Source organism: Lissotriton helveticus, chromosome 12 (genome assembly GCF_964261635.1).
Source record: "Lissotriton helveticus chromosome 12, aLisHel1.1, whole genome shotgun sequence".
In the NCBI taxonomy this organism is placed as follows: domain Eukaryota; kingdom Metazoa; phylum Chordata; class Amphibia; order Caudata; family Salamandridae; genus Lissotriton; species Lissotriton helveticus.
Window position 1 is genome coordinate 306,641,373 of NC_136073.1, and position 21,194 is coordinate 306,662,566.

A 21,194-nucleotide genomic window follows, 5' to 3' on the forward strand; every position below is an offset into this window, starting at 1 on the left:
AAATATGAAATATTATAAATAATGTTAACAAAATAAAATAAACTGTATATACATTTTTATACAATATAACAAATAAACCTAATAAAAATATAAACACACAAATACAATAATTCATACATATATATTTACTTTAAAACAATTAATAAACTATTATTTTTAATTTATGTTAAAAGTTTGAAATTGTATAAAAAATATATATATTATTGATTTGAAATATAAAAAAATAAACTAATATTTTTAATGTATGGTAAAAGTTCAAAACTATATAAAAAATATGTATATTGATTTAAAATATAAAAAAGAAAAACCTATAATAAATTAAAACTTTAAACTATTAAATAATATTTAAACTTACATTTCACAACACAATCAGTGCGACAAGAGGTAAAGTGTTGGATAGCAAAGGGTTAAAAATACCTATTCCCACTCCAGTGAGTGCAAAAGTAGGGTAAGTGTTGGATAGTGGAGGAATCACATTTACTATTGCAACTCCAGTGAGTGCAACAGTAGGGAAAGTGTTGGTTAGGGGAGGGGTAAAATGTACTATTCCCACTCCAGCGAGAGCAACAGTAGGGAAAGTGTTGGATAGCGGAGGGGCAAATATTACTATTCCGACTCCAGTGAGTGCAAAAGTAGAGTAAGTGTTGGATAGTGGAGGAAATGCATTTACTATTCCAACTCCAGTGAGAGCAACAGAAGGGAAAGTGTTGGATAGTGGAGGGGAGAAAAATACTATTCCCACTCCAAACAGCGCAACAGTAGAGAAAGTGTTGGATAGCGGAGGTGTATAAACTATTATTCGCACTCCACTGAGTGCAACAGTAGGACAAGTGTTGGATAGTGGAGAGGTAAACATTACTATTCCCTCTCCAGTGAAAGCAACAGTAAGGCAAGTGTTGGATAGCGGAGGGGCAAAAATTACTATTCCGACTCCAAAGAGTGCAGCAGTAGGGAAAGTGCAGGATAGCGGCGAGGTAAAAATTACTATTTCCACTCCAGTGAGTGCAACATTAGGGAAAGTGTTGTATCGTGGAGAGACAGAAAATACTATTCACACTCAAGTGGTAAAAAAAATATATATATATTTAAAAAATGAAAAATTAAATATATTAAATATATAAAATATATATATATAAAAACAAAAGATATTATATTCATTACATATAACAAAAACCTACAGATATTACATAAAATAAAATATTAAATCAATTTATAAAAATAATTATTTTAAACTAGTAAATATTTACAAACAAAAAAGTAATTAATACATAAATGTATTTATTTTATTTCCTACCATATAACATCACACCAATAACAAAACACTTCAATTTGTTTTATTGAATTTACAACCATAATTAACATAATAATTAATCAATTTAAAAATATTATAAATGAATAAAAACTAATAAAATGTAATTGACTACACACACTTTAACACTATGATATCCACAACACACACCTAAATTACACTATCAAATAAAACACAAGTAAAACTTATTTTTAAATAAAAAACTATTACTTTAACAACTAATAATAAGGCAATTAAAATGTATTTAATAACCACCCTTTACCCCTTCAAAAGTAAAAACAACACACACAAATATAAACAATAACCCAAAATAAATATAAAATAATTAACATTAATTAAGAACTATATATTAATTAAACACAAATTACTTCCCACCCTTTACTCATATAAACACCACAACACACACCTAAAATTAATTACCATAATTAAATCCCAATCCAATAATTACAATTAATTAACATCCAAATATTAATTCATCAATTACAAATTAAGTACTTCCCACCCTTTACACCCATAAACACCACAACACACACCTAAAATCGATTACGCAATTACCATAATTAAATATCAATTAAATAATTACAATTAATTATCCACCATTTGTTAATGAATTAGTAATGAATTACTTTACACATTTAATTCTATAACACCTAAATTAAACAAATATTAATAAACATAAAATAATCAATAAATGTAATATAATTAAATTACTTCACACTCTATTCCCCTATAAACCCACAACCCGCTACGGAACTAAAAACGCAAAATTCAAATAAAAAAATAATAATAACTATTACAATGTAACACATATGTTAGAAATACAAACAATTCTTATACAAAAAAAATACATCATATACATATAAAATATATCCTAAAATACATAACATTAATAAAAAACAATATTTTTTAAAACTATATTTTTGCAAACGATATTAATCACTTAAATATTTTTCTAATCAATATTTTTTACCTTGTCGATATTCTTGACCACGATATTCTTGCTGTCAATATTTTTGAGCAAAACAAACAAGATGATGGACGGAATGTTGCACAATGGCAAAACATTCACCCCCAGTCACAGATCTGGGATTAATCCATTGTTATTTTGCTCACCAAGCCACCCAGTTCAGACATGGCCATATGCAAATCAGTCTTGACCCTGTGCCTCATGGGAACAGTCCAGACCGAACTGCTAAGCCATGTCTTCCCTGGACCGGAATGAAGCATCCTAGGACCGGTTTCTGGCTATCAGCCGTCTTCAGCTAGGATAGCTTGACTCCAGTGGCGTAGTGAGCAAGGGACCCACGTCTGGGCATACCCTTCCCACATAGGGTGAACAGCAAAACAAACAAGATGATGGACGGAATGATGCACAATGGCAAGACATTCACCCCCAGGCACAGATCTGGGTTTAATCCATCGTTATTTTGCTCACCAAGCCACCCCAGTTCAGACATGGCCATATGCAAATCAGTCTTGACCCTTTGCCTCATAAGTTCAAGTTCAAGTTCAAAAATTTGTATAGCGCACTACTCACCTAGAGGGTCTCAAGGCGCTTGGGGGAGGGGGGGAACTTTACTTATCGAATATCCAAGTTTTTAGTTGCTTGGGGACAGTCCAGACTGAACTGCTAAGCCATGTCTTCCTTGGACCGGAATCAAGCATCCTAGGACCGGTTTCTTGCTATCAGCCATCTTCAGCCAGGATAGCTTGACTCCAGTGGTGTAGTGAGCAAGGGACCCACGGCTGGGAATACCCTTCCCACATAGAGTGAACAGCAAAACAAACAAGATGATGGACAGAATGTTTCACAATGGCAAAACATTCAATCCATCGTTATTTTGCTCACCAAGCCCGATAATGATGACTCGATATTTGTGTAACTCTATATTTTTTACTCGATATTCTGTCTCTGCACCCTTTCCATGAAATGGGCCAGCCATGGGTGTTGCTGTGGGAGCTGTCATGAACCGCCCATGGATTCTGCCACATTCCCAGATTTACATTTCGTTAACTTGGGAATGTGTCAGAATCCTACACCTCCCCAGGAGAGGTGTGCGGAGGAGCGAGGAGAAATACTTTTATTTCTCCTCGCTTTGTTCCTCTTTCCATGCATGCTGCATTCAAGGCGCACATAGAAAGAGAAAAACAACTCTTGTGATTCCTTTTGTGCAGGAAGGTCTCCCTTCCTGCACAGAAACAATTATCCCCACAACATAGACACCATTGCACCATGGTGCAAGAGTGTCTGCATTGGCGAATGGCAGCCAATTGTGCACCAGTGCAGGGGAGAGCTCAAGGATAGATCATATTGTTGTAAATATGACGCATTCCTGTGCTTTGAAAGTGACGTAGCACGGCGCAGCCAAATGGCTTGCGGCACCTCGCTGCATTACTTTCTTGTAAATAAGGCTCTATGTTTCACTTTCCAGATTTTATTGTCAATCTGCCAATCTACATCCTGCTGTACCAGGCTCTCTTCCTTAGACCCCTGAAGGTATAGATGGCAAGGGGGAATATACAACTGCTTCCTTCCTGACAGACTGTGCCCTGATGCAATGTCGGCTTGCCCCTGATCCCCTTTGTGTTTTGTTGGGTGTTTTCAAGCATCCCAAGACTTTGGCTAAAAGAATCTGTCGTAATTCGAGCCAATATATACACCTTGCCCAGTTGACACCATTCACTGTCATGCCTTCCAGGAATCAGAGGGAATTAAGCTGTAGAAAAATGCTCTCACTGGATTAGTGTTCAAACATAAGGAACACATGAGCTTTGTTAGGCTTTTGCTTCCAGCCAATATCACTAAAGTTTGATGTATGCAATCTAGTCTGTAATTGCATTTCATGTTTTTGTTCAAGAATACTATGATTTATTTATTTATTTGAAAGGTTTTATATAGCGCGAACATGACCCATCAGGGTATTAGAGCGATGTCCTCAAAAGCAAGCAAGATAAACAGGAGAAGGTAAAGATTAGCCCAGGTTGTGGGAGGTATACAGCAGTATAAAATGCATTGTATAACATTACAATCAGTGCAGTAAACAAGAAGTACAGTATGTTTGGGTGGCTTCAGGACTATTCCTGCAGGTTACTATTCAAGAGCAATGTTACCTGCACAGGGGCAGGCTAGTTGCTGGCATCAATGACAGAATCAGGTCAAGGATAGTGAGTAAGCCCTCTACTGTAACCTGCCTACCCTGCAAAGAGATGGCCTCAATGACATGAGTTTCCTAAGAGCTGGCCTAAAGGGTGTGAGTTGCCCAGGAATCACAGAGAACTTGCCACACGGCCTAGAACTGATCAAAAATGAAACATCAAGAACCAGAATTTAAGGACCAGAGTATGGTGAGCCTGCATTATGATGACCTCGTGGACATGAGCTGCACTGAAACCACAAGGACCTTCAAGAACATCTGTATAGAATGGTATTCGTGTAAGTGCAAGTAAAAGGTCCAGGGGTCCTGGTCCTGGATAGTATAGCCAGTGTTTGTCTGCAATAGGTTGAGGAGATTGGCTCGAGGCACTGAACCCTTCCAGCCTCGTTTCTTTAACTGTAAAAGGGAAGTTTGAGCATTATCTCCTGTTTAATTGAAATTGGATCTCCCAGAAAATATCCTGTTTGGTTCTAATGTTAATTTGAAAAAGGGCAATTTGCTTGTATTCTTTTGAAAATATATTTATTTCTTGTATTCTTTTGAAAATATATTTATTGGTTATATCCTTGTTTTTGTCTTTTTTCAAATTAACACTAGATCCAAACAGGATATTTTTTGCGAGATCCAATTTCCAGTATTAAGCGTGTTTTTAAAAAAAGGTTGAAAGACCCCAGAAACGTAGGGTAACTTTGATACAGCTACCAAGCAGTTTTTTAAACATGTTGGTGGAGCCCCAGCCCATTTCGGGTCTACCACAAAGCAAGAAATATAAGTATATTCAGCCTCAGAGGGCATTATGGTGTGCTCCCTCGAGAAGCAGTGAATATCTGATTAGCAGCTTAGGCCACATCCTTTCTCTGTGCTGCCTCACTCCGCACTGTGTTTTTTTTCTCAGTTTTTGTTTTGTTTTGAATGGGAGTGCCCAATCCAACTGGTACACCCCCATCCTCCAATTCATTAGGGCTGTTGGGGAACCCACTCCCATGCAGCCAGGCCGGCTCTCCACATGACCGATGCTGTCCTAGTCGGTTTGGGAGCCGGCACTCTTCTTCCCCCTATACGTTCCTTGCAAGAAGCCTGCTGCCACATGTTGTGGGTGCCCCAGTTCCCCCAGATGCAGACAATGGGGGAGAAGCAACGGAGCTCCCCATTCCACTTTTCGGTATCAGGGGACCGGGGATGGGACCCCTTTTCTTGGCTGTGGCAGGTGCGACCGTGCTCTACCCTCCATCCCGCCATCCTTTATCAGGGGCTGGGGGATGGGGTCCTAGGATCTCTGGGGATGATGGCCCCAAGCACGCACTTCCCAGAGCAATTAACTTTTAATGAGGCTGCACTGACCCCAGAGCATTGGCCCACCGAATGGCCTGCAGAGGAGCCCCATGCGCTCGTGGCTCTAAAATTCGATGCTCGCTGTAGAAAAGTTCCTCTTTTTTATGGTCAGACCCCCATTTTTTGCTCCAAATGCTGATGTTCATGACTCTGATATTGCACTGGAGCCATCTGCCCAGACCCCAGTGCCTGTGCTCTCTCCTAGAACTGGTGCATTCAGCTTTGAAATCCCTAATTGGTAACAGCCTAGGCCCTTATTCGTCCCTAGCATATGGTACTAGGTGCACCCGGGGCACTGGTGGTAAAGGTTTCCCAGCGCTGCAGCACAGGTTTGTGCCAACCTGGGCAACCCATACAAAATACTAACAGAAGGCCTGCCATTGCAGTCTACAGGAGCAGTGCAAACAGCTTGGGTGATGCGGTATGCACCTAGGTGGCACCTTATAGGTTGCCCCCTGGTTGCCCCCAGCTTCACTGGGCTCTGACAGACTAGCCTGCGCTATCTGAACCTGCTTCCACCAAGGCAGGATTCTGACCTACTGCCAGGCAGTGTGATTATTCCCAGGAGTCAGAAACAAAGGCTGAGCACGAACGTGTGCTTTCAGATGATTCGGAAAGCACACCTCGAATTTTATCACCAGTCTTGGAAAAAGAAGGAAGTTTCTTCAGGAGCCCACAAATAGTGGGGTGAAGCTGGGAAGGGCGGAGTGGCAGAGTCTATGAACAGGGCTTTAAGTTGGCTGGGTTCTGAGGGTGCTCATCACTGGCAGTTCTAAAAGCAAGTGCTGAGATGGGTCAATATCTGGCTCTCCATTTTTGCCCTCACCCTCAAGGTGGAAAAAAAATCTTAACTCTGCAGCAGTTCACTGCTTTTGATGTAACTTTTATTCTTTTTGCAGTTTTATATAGTGCAAACTCAACCCAAAAGTATTGGAGCGCTTTACATGATTTACTATTTATTACTTTTTTGGGTATGCATGGAGAGATTATTTGATTTCCCCAGAGTCAATCAATCAATCAATCAATCATGCATTGTTAAGCGCTACTACTCACCCGTGAGGTTCTCAAGACACAGGGGGAGGGGTTTTTGCAGGTCCCTGTCCATCAAGGAGGGGGTCTGTTGAAGAGCCAGATTTTGAGGTTTCTAGTAAAGATGGGGAGAGATGTTGTCTGTCTGAGGTGGAGAGGTAGGGCATTCCAGGCTCTGGCCACGAGGAAGGAGAAGGCGCGTCCGCCTGATCTGGTCCTTCTGGTGCGGGGGACCACGATGTAGGAGAGCTGGGCTGATCGTAGCGTCCTTTGGGGTGCGTGGAATTTAAGTTGGCTGTTCAGGCATGCTAGTCCGTTGTCGTGGAGGGCCTTGTGAGCATGGGTGAGCATCTTGAAAGTGACTCTAGCTTCGATGGGGAGCCAGTGGAGTATGCACAGATGCTAGGAGATGTGGCAGTGTCTTGGCAGGTTGAGGACCAGTCTTGCGGTTGCGTTCTGGATGTTCTGTAGCTTGTGTGTGAGCTTTTTGTTTATTCTGGCATAAAGTGCGTTGGTGTAGTCGAGTCTGCTGGTGACCAGGGCGTTAGTGACAGTCATTCTGTGTTCTAGGAAGATCCATTTGAAGGTCTTGCAAAGGAGGCGGAGCGTGTGGAAGCAGGAGGACGAGACGGCGTTAAACTGGCCGACCATTTTGAGTTTGGAGTCCTTGATGATTCCCAGGTTGCGTGCGTGGTCCGTGGGGGTGGGCAGACTTCCGAGGGCGGGGGGCCACCAGGTGTCGTTCCAGACATTGGGGTGTGGGCCCATGAAGAAGTACTGTTTTGTTGGTGTTTAGTTGAAGGCAGCTGTTTTTCATCCATTTGGCGACGGCTTGCATGCCTTCTCGAAAATTGTGTCTGGCGATGTTGGGTTCATTGGATAGAGAGAGGATGAGTTGGGTGTCGTCTGCATATGACACAATGTTGAGTCCGTAGGGTCTGACGATGGGGCGAGCGGAGCCATGTAGACGTTGAAGAGCGTAGGGCTGAGGGATGAACCCTGGTGGACTCCGTAGGTGGTGTGTGTAGGGTCTGAGAGGAAAGGGCGGAGTCTGACCCGCTGCGTTCTTCCAGAGAGGAAATAGCCAATCTAGTCGAGGGCCTTGTCTTGAATCCCTGCGTCTTGGAGTCTGTGTATTAGGGTGCGGTGAGAGACTGTGTCGAATGCCGCTGATAGGTCGAGGAGGATGTGGGCTGCAGTTTCTCCTTTGTCCAGTAGGGTGTGGATGTTACCTGTTGCCGCGAGGAGGCCGGTTTCGTGCTGTGTTTTTTTCGGAAGCCGGATTGGGAGGAGCCGAGGATGTTGTGCTCTTCGATGAATGTGGCGAGTTGGCTGTTGATAGGTTTCTCGATGACTTTCGCTGGGAAGGGGAGCAAGGAGATGGGTCTGTAGTTTTTGAGGTCGGTGGGGCCCGCCGAGGGTTTCTTGAGGAGAGGGTTAATCTCAGCATGTTTCCAGTTGTCGGGATCTATGCGGTTGTCAGGGAGCAGTTGATGGTGTGGCGGAGCATGGGTGCGATGGTGTAGGCGGCTCTGTTGAAAATGTGGTGGGGCAGGGGTCTGTGGGGGCCCCGGAGTGGATTGAGTTCATCGTCTTCAGTGTGTCTTCGGTGGCAAGGGCTGTCTAGTTGTCGATCATTGGCTTCCTGGTGTTGGGTGTGGTTGGTGGGGGTTCAGTGTGCTGGTTGTCTTCATCAAAGTTGTCGTGGATTCTCTTGATTTTGTGGTAGAAAAAGGTGCTCAGATCTTGTGAGGGTGGGATGTCGGTGAATTCACTTTGTAGGTTGGGCGAACTCCTTGATGATGTTGAAGAGTTCTTTGCTGTTGTGTGCGTGGGAGGAGATTCTGTCTTCGATAGCTTTTTTCCTCATTTTTCTGATGAGTTGTTGGTAGACTTTGGTGGCGGCTCTGAAGTTGTGGGCTTTTGTGGAATTTGTGTTTCTCCAGTCCTTTTCTAGGTAGCGGTTGGTGCGTCCAGACTCTCGAAATTTGGTGGTAAACCATCTAGCTTTCTTGGCAAGGGTGTTGTTGTTTTTCTTGAGGGGGCTAAGGTGTTGGCGCTGTCAGTGATCCATTTGTGCAGGGTTCGGGCTGCGGCGTTGGGGTCATCGTTTTCCGCAAGGGTAAGGGTGGAGTTGATGAGTGATGAGGTTAGCTGGTCGTCAGTGATTCTGGTCCAATTTCTTCATGGGAGCAGGTGCTGGTGTCTGTCGATGGTGGGTGTTCTGAAGGTGAAGTGGACTCATCGATGGTAGGTCCATGGGAGTTCAGTGGCGTGGCTGAAGGTGATGGAGTTTCTTGTTGTGAAGAGGGGGTCAAGGGTGTGTCCTGCTGAGTGTGTGGGTTCGGTCACAATCTGGCAGAGTCCAATGTTGTGGAGGTTTCCAGGAGGGATGTGGTGCTGGGGTCCAGTTGGTTGTTGAGAGGGAGGTTGAGGTCTCCCAGCTGGGTGTAGTTGGTGGATGCGATGGCGTGCAGGGAGATGATGTCCGTGATAGATTCGGGAAAGGTCAGCGGGTTCCAGGGGGTCGGTAGATGAGGGTTCCTCAGAGGGTGGTGGTGGGGCTGGCCAGTATCATGAAGTGAAGGTGTTCCATCAGGTCTGTGGGCTCATCGGGGAGTGTGCTCAGGCGGAGGGTGGATTTGTGGACAATGGTGATTCCTCCTCCCGGGCTTTGGAGCGGTCCTTCCTGGTGATTTTGTATCCTTGGGGGATGGCGATGGCAATGTCCGGTCCCGAGGTGGTGTTGGTCCATGTTTCAGTGAGGAACGCTACGTCCAGGGTGGTGCTGTCGAGGAGGTCACAGTATGTTAAGCTGACTCGAGACTAAAAACCCATCTCCTAAGTCAGCAGAAAGAGCATTAACCCACACCCTCTTCCACAAGAGCAGAAGCATTTTCAATATTATATACAACTTTATGCAACAAGCAACCAGTGACAAAGCCAAAAGTTCTGGCTTCTTGTAGGTGTAATGTTACTTGTATTATTTATCTGGATGCAATGACAGAAGCAGCAAAATATCAGTCTGGTGGCACGCTATACAACATATAGTTTTTTGGCCTAATTGCTTTTAAGCAACGCCCTTAATTGCATTGGTCACGTCCCTTTGAGAGACCCCCTAGTTTTTTCATCCCACCTAAAGGGTGCAGAGACAGAATATTGAGTAAAAAATACCAAGTTGCACAAATATCGAGTCACTAATATCATGGGTCAGAAATATCAACAGCAAGAATATTATGGTCAAGATTATCGAATTAAGGTAAGTAATATCGATTTTAAAATATCGAAGTGTTTAATATCATTATCAAAATTATAGTTGTTAAAAGTATTGGTTTGAATTATTGTTATGTATTTTAGTATGTAGTTTATGCATATGTGATGTATTTTGTTTGTATAAGAATTGTTTGTATTTTTAATATATGTGATACATTTTTAGTAGTTATTAATTTGTTTTTATTATTCCAATTTTGTGTTTTTAGTTCCGTAGTGGGCTGTGGGTTTATAGGGGGAAAGGGTGGGTAGTAATTTAATTATATTAGATGGTTTTGGAAATGGCCCTTTTTGCAGGGTTATCCCCAAACTTTTTGCTTCTTCCTCCCTTATTTTTCCTGACCCGTGGTTGTTGGCAATAAGACTCTGGGTACTTTACCACTGCTGATCAGTGCTAAAGTGCATATGCATTCTGTATAAATTGTTAATGTGATTGATTGTCCATGATTGGCATATTTGTTTTACCAGGAAGTACCTAGTAAAGTGCACTGAGTGTGCCAGGGCTGGTGATTCAAATGCTACTAGTGGGCCTGCAGCACTGATTGTGGCACCCACATGAGTAGCCCTAAAATGGTGTCTCAGGCCTGCCACCACAGTGCCTGTGTGCAGTTGCTAACTGCCATGTTGCCCTGGCCAGTGTCCACACTGGCCAGACCTAACCCTTCCCTTTCTGTACACATTGGACACCCCTAAAGAAGGCACTAGGTACCCCCCTGGGCAGGGTGCTGTGTATATGAAAGGTAGAGCATGTGCTAGTGTGGGTGACATGCTCTGGTAGTGAATTACAGCCATGTTTGTTTTTCACTATTGAAAGGTTATCTTGCTCATAGGCTATAATGGGGAATCCTGTGTATAATGTTTACCTGCATATCTTCCCATGGGAGCCAGATTGAAAATTGAAGTCTGGTATCCCTGAACTCAGAATTAAATAACACATCTTTTATGAGGGATGGTTTTTAAGTCCTGTGTTTGAAAGCGACACTTTTAGAAAGTGGCTTCTTTCTTGTCTGACCTTTCTGTGTGCCTTTGGCTGTTTGTGAATTGACTGTCTGTTTTGTGAGTGACAGGGATGGGGTATCCCAGGAGACAGAATGAGTCCGCCCAGTGGTAAATAGAGAGATCTGCATCTAGATGGGAGGGAGGAGTTACACCTGGGACCTGAATAGGACTGTGCCTACCCCCTACAGTGCTGGCTCCACCCCCTGTGGTGCATCTGATGTCTCTGCCCTGCACTGTGAAAGGAGAGAAGGAATCATGTCAACAAAGTGCTCCAAGGCTGTGCTTTCTCTCCACAATGCTGGCTCCACCTCCTGTGGGGCACCTGATGTTTCTGCTCTGCACTGTGAAAGGAAAGAAGGAGTCATGTAAACAGAGTGCTCCAGAACTGGTTTGGACTAGGCAAAGACCTCCCTGCCCTCAGAGAACAAAGGGAATATTGGTATAAAAAGGGCTACCCAGACTTCAGAAAATTAGATCATCCTGGAATCAAGAAGGAGCCTCTGCCAAGGAGAAAGCTGGAAGACTGTCCTGCTGTTGCTTTGCTGGACTGACCTGCAGTTGCTTTGCTGCCAAGGAGAGGGGAAGGACTTTGCTTTGTGCAGTGTTCCCTTGCTTGAAGGAATCTCCAAGGGCTTGAAGAAGAGCTGACTCCCTGTTAAGAAGTCCCAGGAACAAAATGACTTCACCCCCAGCTTCCCAGAACTCTGCTGAGAGAGCTCTGTCCTTCCCAGAGTGCTTGGGCCAGTTGTGGGGCCTCTGGAAGTTGTACCTGTGTTGGGAAGCTGGAAACCAAGATATTAAAGACTTTTTGCAAGTTTTAACGCATCGCTCGCTTGTGGAGCGCAACCCCGTCAGTGCGAGGAAACTCCCGCCGCTACGAAGGCCGAGATCGTCGCAGCGCCTGTTGCCACTGCCAGAGTCGTCGCATCCTTCATTTGCGGGACGCACCAGTCCGGTGCGGGAAGATTACCATTGCTGCGAGTATCGTCGCAGAGCCTGTTGTCACTGAGTGAGATCGTCGCACCGCTTGCTTGCGGACCGCATCACGTCACTGCCAGAGTCGTCGCAGAGCCATGGCATGGAGGGGCCGCGAGAGGAGAAGACCGACGCTGAGCCATGCATCGTCGCCGCACCGGAGATCATCACTGCTCCGAAGATCGTCGCATTGTACCTTTTGCGAGCCGCTTCCACCGAAACCTGTGCACCGGAATCCACGCAAGGTATCGCACCCCTCCCCATACAGACCGGAGTCACAGCAACACGCCCACTGCATCTAGCGGGATTGTCGCAGTACCTCCCCAGGGTCTCAGTAGTGACGCATCGCTTACTTTTCAACGCTGCAGCTTTCACTTGGAACTTTTGTCGAATCTGAAGGTACTGTTGACTAAAACGTGACACAACTGTGGAATATTTTAAAGCAACCTTAAGAACTCATTTGAAACCATATTCTTGAACTGTGTATGTTGGATTTTTAATAATTTCAAAGAAGGGAGGGTGATCAAATGATCAAACAGGCACTCTTTACCATTTAGAAAAAGTGGAAGGTCCGGTATCAGCTAGTGCCCTGGGCAGACATAGGTAAACAAAACTGGGTTGCTGAAACGTTCCTAGAGAGGGGATAGTGTATGTCTGGCGTGACCGAGGGTGTAGAAGTAACACCTTTGGGCATCCATTATGTTGGATGTATTTGCCTCACACACCCATCTGGGTGTCATGCTTCATCATCGGCGTTTGCTCCTCGTCGGGGAGGCGGTGCAATCCCCGACGGGCTCACCTCAATGAGGGGCTCTTTAGCGGAGATCTTTTGTATCCAACAGCCTTATGGTGAAGTGCGGGTGTGTGGGTACTGAGGCAAGTAGCCTAGGGGGTGAATTAAAATGTAGGGGGATTGCCGGAAACGGCGGCGTAGGGTAGGTGCAGCAGCAAGGACACGGGCAGTATGAGCCAAACCTGAAGGTTCACCCCCATGGTACCTAACCCGCCGAATGCCCATGTGGCACATCTTCCCTGACCTTTAGGCATAGGATTGAACCACAGAGGTAACTGACCCCCACACGCAAGGTGGTAGACACATGACAGTAGCATGTTGTTTAATTTAAGTATTTTCTTTATTTTCTACACCTGATAGGTCCTGATGAATCGCGGGTAATATCCCTACACGAGAAACATGTTGACCAACTCCCCTCCTAAGCTCATCTAGGGCCAATTCACTTAACTGGTTGGCACCTAGCGAGTTAGCTTCACGCTTTTAACTGCAGCGGGATACCCCCAGAATAAAATAGTTTCCGGCAATCCCCCTACATTTTAAATCACCCCCTAGGCTACTTGCCTCAGTACCCACACACCCGCACTTCACCATAAGGCTGTTGGATACAAAAGATCTCCGCTAAAGAGCCCCTCATTGAGGTGAGCCCGTCGGGGATTGCACCGCCTCCCCGACGAGGAGCAAACGCCGATGATGAAGCATGACACCCAGATGGGTGAGTGAGGCAAATACATCCAACATAATGGATGCCCAAAGGTGTTACTTCTACACCCTCGGTCACGCCAGACATACACTATCCCCTCTCTAGGAACGTTTCAGCAACCCAGTTTTGTTTACCTATGTTGGATTTTTGTCATTTTGGTCTTGTTTAGTTTAGATTAAATACCTTTATTTTTGTAAACTGTTGTGTAGTCAGTTTGTGGTGTTGTGTAGTCAGTTTGTGGTGTTTTCACTGTGTTACTGTGAGTGTTGGTACAAATACTTAGCACATTGCCTTTGATAAGCCTGACTGCTCGTGCCAACCTACCAAGGGGGTGAGCAGGGGGTATTTAAAGAGTGCATCCTTCTTACCCTGACTCGAAGCAAGGGTCCTTATTTGGGCAGTGGTACCTACCTCTGCCAGCTAGAGACCCCCCGTTCTAACAGATGTATAATTTTTTTATTTCAAATTTGCGTTTTTTAGTTCCATAGTGGGTTGTGAGTTTATAGGGACATAGGGTGGGAAGTAATTTAATTATATTAAATGTATTGATCTATTAATATTTGTTTAATTGAAATGTTATAGTGTTAAACGTTTAAAGTAATTTATTAACAATTAATCAATAATTGGTTGTTAATTAATTTTAATTAATTGGTAATTAATTATGGTAATTATGTAATTAATTTTAGCTGTGTGTTGTGGTGTTTATAGGTGTAAAGGGTGGAAAGTCATTTATTTTTAATTTTGAATTAATAATTGGTTAATTAATTTTAATCCATTAATTGGTTATTAACTTTTGTAATTTTATAGTTAATTTAGGTGTATGTTGTGGTGTTTATCGGTGTAAAGGGTGGGAATTAATTGAATTTTAATGTATGAATTAATAATTGGTTGTTAATTAATTGTATTTATTTATTTTTTGATTCATTGTGGTAATTGTGTATTAAATTGTAGGTGTGTGATGTGGTTTCTATAGGTGGAAAGGGTGGGAAGGGTGGAAGTAAATTATTTTTAATTGATAAATTAATAATTGGTTGTTAATTAATTACATTAATTGGTAATTAATTATGGTAATTGTGTAATTAATTTTAGGTGTGTGTTGTGGTGTTTATAGTGGTAAAGGGCAGGAAGTAATTTCTGTTTAATTACTTGAAATATAATTGTTAATTAATGTTAAATATTTGATGTTTATTTTGGTTAATTGTTTATTTTTTGTGTGTTGTTTTTTTTAAAGGGGAAAGGGGTGGGTATTAAATAAATGTTAATTATTTAATTATTAGTTGTTAATAGTAATAGTTTTTAATTTTAAAATAAGTTTTAATTTTTTTTAGTATTTTATAGTTTAATTTAGGTGTGTGTTGTGGATATCATAGTTTTAAAGTGTGTGTAGTCAATTAATGTGTATTAGTTGTTTTATTAATAATATGTAAGTTGATTATTAATTATGTTGAGTAGCTAAAGAAATATATTAAAAGATTTTGAAGTGTTTTGTTATTGGTGTGATGTTTTAGGGTAAGAAATAAAATTAAAATATTTATGTTTTAATACATTTTTTGTTTGTAAATATTTTCTACTTTAAAAGAAATATTTTTCTGTAAATTCATTTATTATTTTATTTGATATATTTTTAGGTTTTTCTTATATGCAATTAATATCAAAATATGTGTTCTTTTTATATATTTTAAATTAAAAAAAATTGTTTTATTTTTAATAATGTCTTTTTTTTCACGTGTTTAAGTGTCAATAGGTATTTTATTCTCTCCACTATCCAATACTTTCCCTACCATTCTATTTTCTGTGGGAATAGTAATGTTTACCCCTCCGCTATCAAGCACTTTCCCTACTGTTGCACTCACTGGAGTGGAAATAGTAATTTGTACCTCTCATCTATCCAACACTTATCCTACTGTTGCACTCAGTGGAGTGGGAAAAGTAATTTGCACCCCTCCGCTATTCAACACTTTCCCTATTTTTGCACCCTACTGGAGTGGAAATTGGAATTCTTACCTCTCGGCTATCGAACACTTATCCTACTGTTGCACTTTTTGGAGTGGGAATAGGATCTTTTCCCCTCCACTATGCAACACTTTCCCTACTGTTGCACTAACTGTATTGGGCAATTTTAGTTTAAATATTTTTTCATGGTTTAATGTTTTATTATAGAATGTTTTTCTATATTTTAAATTATATATATATATATATATATATATATATATATATATATATATTTACATTTTCTATAACTTTAAAGTTTTTAAGTTTCAAAATAAATTAAGTATATATATGTATGTATAAATTATTGTTTGTGTGTTTATCTTTTTAAATTAAGTTTATTTGTTATATTTTGTAAAATGTTATATTAAATGTAATTTATTTTGTTGAAATTAATATTAATATTTAATATATTTAGTATATAATATGTTATAGATGTATTTAGATTCATATTTTTTACATCCATATTTTTGATTCAATATGTTTGTACTTACCTGTGTTGGTACGAGAGTCAATATTGTTGTAGTCTATATTGTATTTCAATATTTTTTACATCCATATTTTTTATTCAATATGTTTGTACTTACCTGTGTTGGTATGTGAGTCAATATTTTTGTAATCTGTATTTTATTTCAATATTTTTAACATCAATATTTTTAACATCGATATTCTATCAGTGCACCCACTTAAAGCCCTGGTCTACACGCGCGGGCAGGTTCTTGGGGCAAATAGCCTTGGCTGCAATGCACAGAGACCTTACTCTGCCATCATTAGGAGGGCATAAATAGTAGGTTCTGCCGAGAAAGGGCTGATCGGCACCACCAGATGTGGTCACCTCAGGAACGGACATCCTGCTGGGACTAGCTGCCCATTAGCTACTAGATCCAGCACCCCTAACTCTCATAAATCCAGGATTAAAGGGACCCCCTACACTAGTATCTCAGATCTAAACAACTTACTTCAGCAAGAAGCAAGAGGAGATCCGTGCCACAGACAACAGGACTTTGCCAACCAGCACAAAACAAAATAATGTTTCTTTGTCCATTAAGCAACAGCCTTGGAACTGAATGAATGACCATCGCCCTTGGCTAAAACTCGACACTACTGAAGAGAGTGAGCCTTGTATAAGTCAGAAGCACCCTTAGTCTCACCTGGACTAGGGCCACACCAGTCCCCTGCAAAGTACAGGTAAAAACACTCACCGGAGCCATCGGCCCTCTAAGGGATTGCTCAAATCCAGTTGGTCCAGTGCAATGTGGGAGTTTTAGTGAAACCTGTCATGAAGTTTTAGCCTGCTAAATTACTCCCCGGACCCTGTGAAGTTCCAGAAGCTTTTCTCTGTGCTTACTGCTGCCAAGGCTTGTTGGTCACCAGTCGGGTAACCAACCAACACACTTGATGCAGAATCTACAAGAACGCCATGCAACCATTATCCAACCTTAGTAGCTGTTGTATTTTTGCATCTTGTTTCTTGCAGCACGGCATAAACCGTAAAACAGCACCACACAGAACTCCAGTTCAGCACCAAGGACAGCCAGAACAACTCTGCATCTGGACTCCATCGGGCTAGGTAAAATTGATCTGACTGTTGTGGCCTGTTCCTGGGGCCTGCCTGACCTTACCCCTGTAAGGGTTCCAAGTAACTCATCCTGCAAGTGACCGATTGTCACTGGTGGATTTTGCCATTGACCGCAATGTTATTTTGACTATGTATTTTTCTGAACTGATTTAATATTGCTGCAACAATCTATAATTTTGGTTATATGTATGCTATTCTGTTTGTTTTGGTGTTTAAAGTAAGATAAAATTATACTATGTTTTTATAAATTGGTTTTGGATTTCTCTTGAGTTGTGTCAAATATTTATCATCCATGTTGGTACTCTGAAACACATGATTCTCTAGCAAGGCCTGACTGATCTTTGCCACTCTACCAGGAGTGAGCCAAGATTCATTAGTGTGAATCCAAGGACCATCGTTGTGGGTATTGTGATAATATTACATGGTAAGGTAACTATCTCTGACCCATTGGGCAGTTTTCAATGATCATGGGCTTATTTTGTTTCTGGTGGTGAAACCTAGTCACCGGGAGCATCTGCAGCAGGCCTCCTGGCCTCAAAAGCGGTGAACTCTGTAGGGAGCTGGTTCTGCTAATTTCATACATCAGCTTTCAAGATGGCACTGTCAAGAGGTTTCTGTTCACATTTCCTCTAGGGCCTCAGCTTTGCCCCTAACTGAAGTCACTGCCAGGGACTTTCCCACCAAAACTTAAAAGGGGAGTCTCCTCCTGTATTGGCTCTGGAGGTTTTTGATTCCTCCTTTGTATAGTGGTTCTGGGCTGCCCCAACACTGGTACAGTTTGATAGCTAATTAACAGATGAAGATATTCTTCCCCACCCCTTCCTCCCCAGGAGCTGAGTGAAACACTGTAAATTATTTGTTTTGTGTGGGTAGGTCTTTGTTTCATCTGCTGGGGATCAGTGTTTAATTACCTTTGCCCAGAAAGTTGACAAAAGGCCTGGAATATGATCCTGATCTGAGCCAGAGAAATATGAAAATTCTGGTCAACCCATATGATGCACATGTAGGTGCTTAGGACTAGTAGATTTAACGTGGTGTAAATGTTTTGTCCCCTTCTAATAACTTAAGTGACTTTGTAGGCTTAGGGGAACCAAAACTGCACTTTAAGGCAGATTACCCCCATGTGTATAATACGGTGACACTGCAGATAAACCAGTAAAGCCCACTGACCTTACCTATGAGTACCCACAAATAATATATGGTCTATCCCAGGGCAGCATCTAACCTTGTAGAGTCCCCTTTCTGCCAGGCTACCTATGTGCAGTTACTTGGCTGTGCACGGAGGTAGTCTCCAATGCTTTGCCTGTACAAATGTGCACAAGCATGTGCAATGTGTTAAAGTGTACCCCAGTTACATCACAGTGACCTTATCTTAAAAGGCGGGCACTCTCAGTAGACATGCACTGTTCATTTATCATGTGATTACTGAGTGGGAGACACAGTAGTAAGACTCACCCACAGTAAAAATGTTGAAACCTGGTGATCAAAAAAGCAAAAAAATATGGGTGTACTAAATGAGTGGACCCCATTTGGAAAACAAAGAAAATTGTAAACCAGATAGTTCATAAAGATTGTGGATGACACCTGAACCTTTAGCCTAAAGAAGACATTGATCAAAAAGTCCCATGATAGACATCAAATGTGGGTACCACCCTTTAGTTGCCCTTGCACAGCCTCTGCTATCCATGGTCTCAGAACCAGAAGGGCAGAAGAGACTAAAAGCAATGTTCTGAGAGCTGTGATATTCATGTGGTGTCCTTGCCGTTCCACTAGCCCCTCATCAACAAACAGAAGACTGTGAGTGTGCTAATGCTTGTGGAAAGGGGCCAACTCTGTGATGTACTTGAGGTCAAAATGTGCATTATCTCACTGTCTGTTTCCTCTGGAATTTTGGTTAATCACAAACCTGTCCTTTGTTATTAATATTGCTATGTGGAATGAAGAGCACACCCTCTGGTACAGCCATGGTTCATGTTTTAACAATATGGTTACTAAATTCACTAGATGTTTAGTTTAATTTGTTTGGGGTCTATTTATTGACCTGACGGTGGGATGCTTGGCTGCTCGGGCAGTGGAGGTCCCACATCAGCTAGCTTTGTGGCAAGCAAGTTGCTACCTGCCTGCTATAGATAGAGAATCCCACCCTATGGGTAAGGATATTTCCCAGAAAATGCTTCTGCCAGCATAGTAGGAGCGCTTTCGGTGAATATGCTCAACATTTGCTGCCCTATCAGACCAGCGACGCTTGACGGACCAGCCAACACTTTTTTGCTTGTTTTTTTAGAAGAAATTATCAATAACACAAGTTGTTTTACAAATCAATATCCCTGCTGTGCTGCTCCTAGGAAATTTGTGAGGGACGGTGATCATTTTGTCCTGACGAGTCCGCAGCACACTGCGTGGTAGACCCTAGCAGGAAAAAAACAGTGTCAGAAGCTCTGTACTAAATAGAGCCTGCCTTCTGACACAATGAAGCCTTGGTTGTGTAGTGGCTGGTCTGCCAGGAAGGTGTTTCTAAAAGTGGAGTCAACAGAGGTGGGATCTGCGGGATCTTCCAATTTATGTTTGATACCCTGTTCCACCCAACAGTAAATGAGCCAATTAGCCATGTCAGGGACTTGCTCGAGCAGCCACATAAACCTCTAGAAAAATTGTACCTTGCTCAGTGGTGGTAGCATAGCCAATGAGAAAAAAAACATTAATTCTTTCATATAACTATCTATAGTGTATACAGATATAAAATCTAAATTTTTCTCAAGAACCTAATGGAAATGTACTTCATGATTCTAATAATAAATGAGGCCTTTTGTTTAACTTCTAGACCTATCTGTACGTGCCTGCTGTTGTGGATGGCGTATTTCTTCCGAAGGACCCAGAAGAGCTTCTGGCAAAACTGGAGTTCCACCCCATCCCCTACATGATCGGGGTCAACAACGATGAGTGTGGCTGGGACATTACTACTGTAAGAAAAAATATTATACAATTTTTCCTATACTGTAATCTTACTTTACCAAAAGAAAGAAATCTGCTGGATCCAGTGATACATTGCCCTTGCTTTGTAATGGGAACGGCTGGAAGCAAAAATTCTAAATTATGGTTTTGGTGCTAAGCTAAAAAATAAAGGCGAGCATTCTGAAAAAAAAGAGGCAACAAACGAAGTGGTTAAAAGAACCAAAATAGCAAAATGTAAAAAAGAAGGACAGTGAGTAAAGAGGAGTTAAAGCTTATTGAAGACCGTAAAGCCTCTTCAACCCTACCCATATCTGACGATTTTTCAGCCTCCCTATTCCAAAAAGAACTGAGGGAACAGAAAAATGCCCTTAAACAATCTTTACTAAAAAAAACACAAATAAGAAAATCAAAGTTAAAACATCAGTGTTTTTACTCTCAGAAACATTATGTGCAGTTAAGGAAATTGCATCACGAACAATTCGGGGATGCAGCTGCTTCAACACAGTGAAAATGCAGCTTTAAATATATGCAAAACATTTGTCACAAAAAGGTAGGAACACCTCTTCCTGACCCTTATGAAATGGCCTACAATAAATCTAATATTCCTCTGAACACAATCCAAAGGAAATGCAAGGCTCAGTAGTTTTGCTTTTTTGTTAGTCATCACTTGTGTTAAACTTCTCTTACTCAATTCCATTGAAAGAGTACCGCAGTAAAAATAAAAGTCTGCGCTATTTACACAGCATGTGTATTTAGTATAAGAATACCTTAATATCGACGGTTATATCCTGTACTCTTATTTTCTTTCCATTTATTTGCAACATATTTATTTATTTGTATTGTAAAAACCTGAGTTTTGCAAACTTTTCATGAAAGCACTATAGGCAAAATATGACTTCAATCTAAACACAGAATCTTAACTTGGGAAACTATAAACTTCAGGTAGAATTAAAACATAAACTCAAAGGCAAGAGCAGACCCTGACACCAAGGCCAAGGACCTATATGTCCCCCCTGGACATAATCCAATCCGATTCAGAGCATAACTTCCTTTACAAGTCAGGGGTAGTGAGTGCTGTATAAATACAATTACAATTACAAAACATCCCACGT

General features: G+C 41.7%; 1 protein-coding gene across 1 annotated transcript in view; it reads left to right on the forward strand.

Moving 5' to 3' along the window:
• Positions 1-21,194, forward strand: part of LOC144799804 (cocaine esterase-like) — a 557,476-nt gene that overhangs the window by 469,935 nt on the left and 66,347 nt on the right. The window contains exon 9 of the mRNA XM_078671375.1: positions 19,952-20,092. Coding sequence (XP_078527501.1) covers positions 19,952-20,092 — 141 coding nt within the window. The remainder of the gene's footprint in view (positions 1-19,951; positions 20,093-21,194) is intronic.